Source organism: Psittacula echo (genome assembly GCF_963264785.1).
Source record: "Psittacula echo genome assembly, chromosome: 7".
NCBI lineage: Eukaryota > Metazoa > Chordata > Aves > Psittaciformes > Psittacidae > Psittacula > Psittacula echo.
The window spans coordinates 36,306,390-36,314,992 of NC_137740.1; the positions used below are offsets into that span (position 1 = coordinate 36,306,390).

At 53.1% G+C, this 8,603-nt stretch overlaps 1 protein-coding gene across 1 annotated transcript; it reads left to right on the forward strand.

Moving 5' to 3' along the window:
• Nucleotides 1-3,540: 3,540 nt before the first annotated feature.
• Nucleotides 3,541-7,417, forward strand: SLITRK3 (SLIT and NTRK like family member 3; the record flags this gene model as incomplete). The annotated part of the gene is made up of 1 exon (XM_080622631.1): nt 3,541-7,417. The coding sequence occupies one exon, from the start codon at nt 3,541-3,543 to the stop codon at nt 6,337-6,339; it is 2,799 nt and encodes a 932-aa protein (XP_080478757.1). The 3' UTR covers nt 6,340-7,417.
• Nucleotides 7,418-8,603: the final 1,186 nt, after the last annotated feature.

Here is an 8,603-nt window from a genome sequence, read left to right on the forward strand (position 1 = left end):
TTAGGAGGGAGCAGTGAGTCCATATTGCACCAGTGAAAGGGAGCTTCGGAGGCTGGGAAAGATGATGCATGTCCGCGGGCGCGGAGGCAGCGCCCCTGCCAGCGGAGAGCGCCGTCGGGCCGAGGGTTTCCCCAGGCTCTCCCCCCCGCACCTGCAGCTTTGCCCGTCAACTTTTGGCTGCCGAGCCGCTATTCCAGTTAAGTCTCCTCCCGGCCGAGCCATCCCCGGCTCCGCGGAGGCAGAGAGCGGCGCGGAGCAGGGCGGTGAGAGCCGCCAGCTGCCCCAGGGGGTTACGCGGGTCCCGCAACCTCCCGGTACAGCTGAGCGTGGCGATACGCGCATCCGTGTGCCGGGGATGAGTGTGCAAGGGTATGCGTGCCTGGGGATGCGCGCACGGGTGCTCAAGGTGCAAGGATGTGTGCGGACGGCGGAGATGGCAGGAGGCATCGCGGGGGCACCTCCATGCCCTGCCCGCAGACCTCCTCTCCCGTCCGGGGATGTGATCTGCGAGGGGGGAAGGCAGAGTTCGCAGTTCCCCCACCTACCTCAGCCGGACACCCAGCCGGCGCATCTCACCCGCCAACTTTCAGCCACGAGCGAACCCGCGCAAGCCCCCCCTGCGTTCCCCTCAGAGGATCCACCGCCCCCCGCCGGCCGCTTTCACCCGTCTTCCCGCGCAGCTCTGTTACCTGCCTCCGGCTCCCGGGGCGGGCATATACCGGCCGGCGGCGCTGCCCTCCCCGGGCGCGGCCCTGCGCCTCCGCGCACACTCCGCGGTGGAAGGATGCGAACGGTGCCGGGTCGGTTCCCCCGAGAATTTCAGCTTCGCCTGCGTGGCGGGCGGGAAATCGCTGGCTCCTGGAGAGGCTGCGAGGCTGGTGCCGCGGCTCGGCATCGGGACGCGAGGGAAGGAGAGGGACGAGAGGAGGAGGCTCCGGGAAGCAGCACGGAGAGCCGGGCGTCCGGGCCTGGACCCCGTGGCCCCTCGCCGGAACCCACTGGGCCGCCCTCCTCCCCGGCAGCTCAGCTGGCGCTTGCAATTACAGCATCTTTGATTTCCTTCAGAGTTGGGCTTTTTTCCTCCCCCTCCCTTCCTTTTTTTTTTTTTTTTTTTTTTCTTACAGGGGGGAGTGTGTAGATTGTGACCCATCCCGGCGGCTTTTTCCTCTATGATTCTTCTTGTATTTTTTCCTCCCCCATCTGCTCGTTTCCCACTTCCCTTCCCCTCCGCCAACCAGCCCCCTCCTTCCCCCTTAAAAAAAAAAAAAAAAAAAAAAAATAAGGCAGGGGAAAAAAAAATGTACAGTCAGGGCTTCCCAAATGCGCGCCCCCGACCTGATGCCAAGCGCGCCCCCTTCATTTATTCCCCTTCTTGAAGCTCATTTTCATGACGTGGAAAAGCCTGATCCAGGGCAACAACAGCACCGCACACACACACGCAGGCACACACACACACACGCACACCCACCCGCACCCGCGGAGGAGTCGAGCAGCCCGCGGTCCTCCGCCGCGCCCCAGCCCACCCGCTCCGAGCTGCTGGGGCCCGGGGAAGGCGGCGGCGGAGCCTGCAGCAGCCCCTCTCCTCCCTCCTCCATTGAGTGTGCCAAACAGCAGCTCTGCATCCTAAAGAAGATCATTGAGGGGCTCATTGCATTCCCAGCACGTTTCAGGTTTGCTTTTTCCCTTCTTTTTTTTTTTTTTTTTTTTTTTTTTTCCTTTTGCCTCAGCTTCAGCGGGAGTAGAGAGAGAGGGAGACACAGAGAGGGAGAGACAGAGAGAAACCAGCAATCTTTAAACTCGAGCTTTTTTTTTTCCCTCCTTCCACTCCTTTTTTTTTTTTTTGTAACGATGTGCTAAAATCTCTCCTGCAAACCGGTAAGTACAACCTTTCTGGATCCTTTTGTTTCTGCCTAGGGTCAAAGACACCCCCTCTTCCAAAAAGAAGATATAATAATCCCCTTTATTTTTTGTTATTTTTTTTATTATAGCCCTTGCAGAAGAGAAAGAACATAAGTGGCTAATATCTTGCAAAGGAGACAGAAAGACTTATACTGCAACATAGCTCTCATCTCTCTCTCTTCTTCCCAATTAGACGCTGGTTTTAATTGGAGAGGGGTATTTCTTTTTTTCATGCTTTCAACCATCTCCTCTTTCCCCCAGGGGAGGGTTTCATTTGCAAGTTGATCCTAAGGATTTCTGTTCCTCTGGCATTTCTCTTACCTTAATGTATCTTTCTGCTCTTAAGTTTGTGGATGGGGGGCAAATTTTTCTAGTTCTTGCACGAGTAAAGCAAAAAATACCTTTTCTATTGAAAGATTAAGACTAAAAGCAACAATAGCTCTGAATAATTCTAATGGGCATTTCAGAGATTCAAGGAAGGCTGCATCACTGCCATTATTATTACCATCCTTAGCATTTCTCTATGCCCATACATTAAAAATATCAGATGAAAGGAAGGGTGAAACCATATGTTGAAGGAGCTGCACCTCATTAGTGCAGTATTATTTTCATCTGATTGGAGAAGAATGGTGTCTTCATTTGGAAATGTATATAGTAGGATAGATAATTTATCGGCTGGTAAGTGTCAAGGTATTTTTTAATTCCACTTTCAGCTTTCTAACTGGGTCTCTTGCTTGGTCCTGGGGGCACAGAATACCCTAATCCAAGGCAGGCTGAGCGTTTCAATCCTAGGTGCCTCTTTAGCTGTCACTTCCCTTTAGATCTGCTGATCGCATGGGCATGTGCTTTAGAAAGATTAATCATCTCTAAATGCTTTAATCAGCTAAAATGACTAATATGTGATATGTATTTATCTGATAATATACCAGTTGCATTAATTTATCAGCGCATCTGAAAGGGGAAGATTTTCTTTCAAATCAGTGTTGTTAACCATTTACTATTTTAAAGATGATACTGTGGGGATTTATGAAGGGAACCGTTTTGCCAGGGACATCAACAAACCTTGCACATTCCTTTGAACTTGCATTATGGAATATATTGAGTCAGGAGGGAGAGAAATTTGAGGATTAAGATTCAACAACTTTGGGAGTTTACATGTATGAAAGATGTGGTGCGACACTGGAGAAATCACCCACTTGTATTTCCCCCCCACAGTCGATGCGGGCTGTGATGGCTACAAAGCTAAAATTGCAAATGAGTATCAAATATGTGTAGTCCTGGTCCTACGGTATAAAACATGTAAAGATGCAACATGCTCAGCTTGTGTGTCCAATGTCGCTGTGTGGGTCCACATGTGCTGTCCTCTTTATAGGTGGCATTTACCAAAGTGTGCGGGGGGGAGATTAGGGTGGCTGATATCACGTGATTAAACCTTCTAACATCTCTTAAGTATAACTCAGGGCAAGGCTCACCCATCTGACAGCCTTAGAGTTGGTTGTGAACATCTGCTCAACAATTGCTGAACTTTCCAGGAGCCTAACACAAATCTAGCAGGTAGGGGCTTAGGAAAAAGAGTGAGGCAGGACAAAAATACTGAAATCTGCATTTTTCTTCCCATTGCAGTTTTGTAAACATCAACAAATGATGAAACCTTTCACAGCAGAGACACTTCATAAAGGAAGGATGTTGTGGATAGTTCTTCTAAGCACAATTGCTCTAGCATGGACTACACCAATTCCCTTGATAGAGGACTCGGAGGAACTTGATGAGCCCTGCTTTGACCCATGTTACTGTGAAGTGAAGGAGAGCGTTTTCCATATACATTGCGACAACAAAGGATTTATAAATATTAGTCAGATAACACAGTCATGGTCGAGACCTTTTAAGCTTTATTTGCAGAGGAATTCCATGAGGAAATTGTACACCAATAGTTTTCTTCACTTGAACAATGCTGTGTCTATTAACCTTGGGAACAACGCACTGCAGGACATTCAGACAGGGGCTTTTAACGGGCTCCAAGTTCTGAAGAGGTTGTATTTGCACGAAAACAAATTGGACATTTTCAGAAACGACACTTTCCTGGGTTTGGAAAGTCTGGAATATCTGCAGGCAGATTATAATGTCATTAAACGGATTGAAAGTGGGGCATTTCGAAACCTAAGTAAATTGAGGGTCCTCATCCTAAATGACAATCTTATCCCCATGCTTCCCACCAACTTATTTAAGTCTGTGTCCTTAACCCACTTGGACTTGCGTGGGAACCGGCTAAAAGTCCTTTCATACCGTGGGATGTTGGACCATATTGGCAGGAGCCTGATGGAGATCCAGCTGGAGGAGAACCCATGGAACTGTACGTGTGAGATTGTGCAGCTGAAGAGCTGGCTGGAGCGCATCCCCTATACCGCCCTGGTGGGGGACATCACCTGTGAGACTCCCTTCCACTTCCATGGAAAGGACCTGCGGGAAATCAAGAGAAGTAAGCTCTGTCCCATGCTGTCTGACTCTGAGGTGGAAGCCAGCCTAGGCATCCCTCAGCTGTCATCCAGCAAGGAGAATGCGTGGCCTACGAAGCCTTCCTCCATGCTGTCCTCCTTCCATTTCACTGCTTCCTCTGTTGAGTACAAAACATCAAACAAGCAGCCCAAACCCACCAAGCAGCCCCGGGCGCCCCGGCCTCCCCCGACATCCCGCAGCCTATACCCTGGGCCAAACCAGCCACCAGTAGCTGCTTACCAGACCCGGCCCCCCATCCCCATCATCTGCCCAACTGGCTGTTCTTGCAGTTTGCACATAAATGACCTGGGCCTGACAGTCAACTGCAAGGAGCGGGGATTTCACAACATCTCCGAGCTCCTGCCCAGGCCCTTGAACGCCAAGAAGCTGTACCTGAGTGGGAATTTGATTCAGAAAATCTACCGCTCCGATTTCTGGAATTTTTCCTCCTTGGATCTCTTGCACCTGGGGAACAACCGGATCTCCTACGTGCAGGATGGGGCTTTCATCAACCTACCGAATCTCAAGAGCCTGTACCTGAATGGCAATGACATCGAACGGCTCACCCCAGGCATGTTCCGGGGCCTGCAGAGTTTGCATTACCTGTACTTCGAGTACAACCTGATCAGGGAAATCCAGCCGGCAGCCTTCAGCCTCATGCCCAACCTGAAGCTTCTCTTCCTCAACGACAACCTGCTCCGCACCCTGCCCACTGACGCCTTCGCCGGCACTTCCCTGGCCCGCCTCAACCTGCGCAACAACCACTTCTTGGCACTGCCGGTGGCCGGGGTGCTGGAGCACCTCCACGCCATCGTCCAGATCGACCTGAAGCTCAACCCCTGGGACTGCACCTGCGAGCTAGTGCCGCTGAAACAGTGGCTGGAGGCGCTCAGCTCCGTCAGCGTGGTGGGCGAGGTGCTATGCGCTAGCCCCGAAGCCCTGGCCCGCCGCGACCTGCGCTCCCTGGAACTGGCCGCGCTCTGCCCGGCCGCCCTCCGCCCCGCCGCCGCCTCGCCCCCCGCCGCCCAGCCCGCGCCCGCCGCCACCGGCGCCGCCGCCTATGAGCTGCCACCGGCCGCCGCAGCTGTCCCTCTCTCCGTCCTCATCCTCAGCCTCCTCGTTCTCTTTTTCTCCGCCGTGCTGGTGGCCGCCGGGCTCTTCGCCTTCGTGCTGCGCCGCCGCCGGCGGAAGCTCCCGTTCCGCGGCCCGCGGGGGGAGGCGGCCGACCTGGGAGGTGTGCCGCTGCGCTGCCCGCGGCTCTTCGAGGAGGGCGGCGGTGGCGGCGGCGGCGGCGGCAGCTCGGGGGCTAGGGAGTGTTCCCCGGAGAAGGCGCCCCCGGCGGGCCACGTCTACGACTACATCCCGCACCCGGTGACCCAGATGTGCAACAATCCCATCTACAAGCCGCGGGAGGAGGAGGAGGTGGCTGGCGGCGCTGGAGGGGAGGCGGCGGAGCTGCTGCGAGGCGGTGGGGAGCGCTTCACCGCTGCCGCGCAGGACCCGGGCACCAACTACCGCACCTTGCTGGAGAAGGAGCAGGAGTGGAGCCTGGCCGTCTCCAGCTCGCAGCTCAACACCATCGTTGCCGTCCACCCCCAGCACCCCGCGGGCGGCGGGCTGTCGGCCGGCGGCGGCGGGCTCGGAGCGGCGGCGACGGGAGGTGGCGCCCCGCGGGACCGCGACCGCCCGCCGCCCCTCGCCGTGGGCTTCGTGGACTGCCTGTACGGCACCGTGCCCAAACTAAAGGAACTGCACGTCCACCCTCCTGGCATGCAATACCCGGACCTCCAGCAGGACGCCAGGCTCAAAGAAACCCTCCTCTTCGCGGCCGGCAAGGGCTTCCCAGACCACCAAACTCCCACAAGCGAATACCTCGAGTTAAGGGCCAAACTCCAAACCAAGCCGGATTACCTCGAAGTCCTGGAGAAGACCACGTACCGGTTCTGACCGCCGCCCCGCCGTCCGCCCCGGCACCGCCGCAAGCGAGTCGAGGATACAGCTGTGTGCTCTTTCCCGCCAGATGTGCGCTCCGCGGGGAAGGGCCGTTCTCAGATCAGTAATCGATGAAGTGCCTTCGCAGACTTTTGCCAGCAGATGTTAATCAACCATTATTTTTTATATTGAAACTGAGACTTTGTGCCATGTCTAAGGTATATCGTTATTATTATTAATTATTATTATTATTATCGGGGATCTTTGTATTGATCCTGATTAAGTAAATTCTATGTGTGTGTCTTTTTTATTTATTTTTTGGTAGGGTTTTTGTTTTGTTGGTTTTTGATTGGGGTTTGTTTTGGTGTTTCTTGGGAGGGGATGGGGCTTGTTTGTTGAAGGTTTTTTTGATTGGTTTGGTGGTTTGGGTTTCTTTGGGGGTCTTTGTTTGTTTGTTTGCTTTTTTCTTTTCAGTAAATTTCCTTTATATTTTCCCTTGGAGAGGAGGGGGAGGGAAGATGGCATTTTCTGGCTTGCTTTTTTCTAGCCCATCATGGCACAGATTCTGTATATTTATTTAAAAAAAAAATGCAAAGAAGCAAACGAGCTCAGTTTGCTGCATGCCTGGAAACTGCAAGAGGAAAGGGAGGGGAGGGTCTTGCTCGAATGTCTCACTCTTGTCTCTCTCCCTCCCTCTCACGCACACCCACTCGCACCCCCACCGCCATCCCGCCGCCATCTCGGCCCCGCCGCGCGGCGCGGGAGCGGGCCCTGGGGACCGCGGAGGGGAACTCCGAGGGCTGGCGGGGTACCCCCGGGGCTGAGCAACCCGAAGGAGGGGAGCACGTGGCGCACACACCTCGGGGATGCTCAGTGACACTTCATCATGACGCCATGGTTTTTTTGAAGGACATCCGCACTTTCCTAATAAAAGCAACATGCAATTACACAGAAAAAGAGTAAGAAAGAAAGAAAAAAAAAAAAGCTCCTGGGCACCCGTCACTAATGGCTTTGTAGGAAGCACTTTTAATATTTTTCTCATACACACATGCACACGCACGCACACACACACACAGAGGTACAACAATGTGCATATATTTATTCTGTAACTTCAAGTGAATATAAATTGTAAAGGTAATGTTTAATCATTGTACAGTGATGCGTCTGGTATAGCTTTCCTAATAAAATGTTTTGAAAAAAAAATGCATATATATATATATACCTATGTATATGTATATATATAGGAATACAAAGCTTGAACTGAAACTTCAACTTCCCCCTACTGAGATTTTCTCCCGCACCTTAACCTTGAGAGCTATTTTATTAATAACAGTTCAATGCACTGTGATGTTAACAGAGAAAAACCTTGTACAGCTTCTCTTGCCAAGATACCACCCGAGACTTTTAAATAATGATTTGCAATCCCTATTCCCCCCTTCTGCAGTACTTATGGCCTGTCCCATGTCATTTAAAAATTGGCAGTAAAATTAGGATCGTGTTCTTGAGTGGTGCGTCTTGCAGGAGTGCTGGGTCTTTGGCCTGCTGGTAGCAGAGGGGGCATTCTCTGGTTTGAAACACATTCGTGGTTCGAAACATTGATGTTTCTCTGGTCACAGTCCGTGCCCATATTACCTGTTGGATGGGACTGGAGCAGGAGGTTAAAGTGTAGTTTAATTTTGGGAAAGAATGAAGGAATCGGGAAAAGGGTCCCACCGGCTTCAGTCACCCGGCCCTGCTCCCCGCGGCCGTTTGCTCGCTGCTGAAACCGGAGCGAGACCAAAGACTATTGGATTTCCCGTCCCGGGAAGGTCACAGTTGGTATCTTGGCCACGTTGAGATCCTGGCCCCGGGCCAGGCTGGCAGCGGAGAGCAGCTCAGTGCAGCCGCCAGGTGGCGCCACAGCTCAAGCTCTGGCGGCCGCGCGGCAGTGCGGGAGCGCAGGGAGGTCAGATTGGTCCGGGCCCGGCTCCCGGTTCCCGGAACTGAACCCAGACCCGGACCCGCTCCTGGTCCCCTCCGGCCTTGCCGAAGGTACCCCCCAGGGCGCCTTATAGCGGGGCATGCGGGGCCGCTAAGGGGAGAGCCTTTAGCTTGGCACCGGTGTCGCCGAGGCGCCGCCCTAAAGACATTCAAATACAGATTTTTATACAGAAATGTATCTATAAATGTCATCTGACTTAACGGAACAGTGGTAACGATCATTTATCCAGGTGAATTGCACTTATTTTTTCCGCACTACGTTCAAAAGGTGTTGCTCGCCAGGGCTTTTGCTCTGGCTG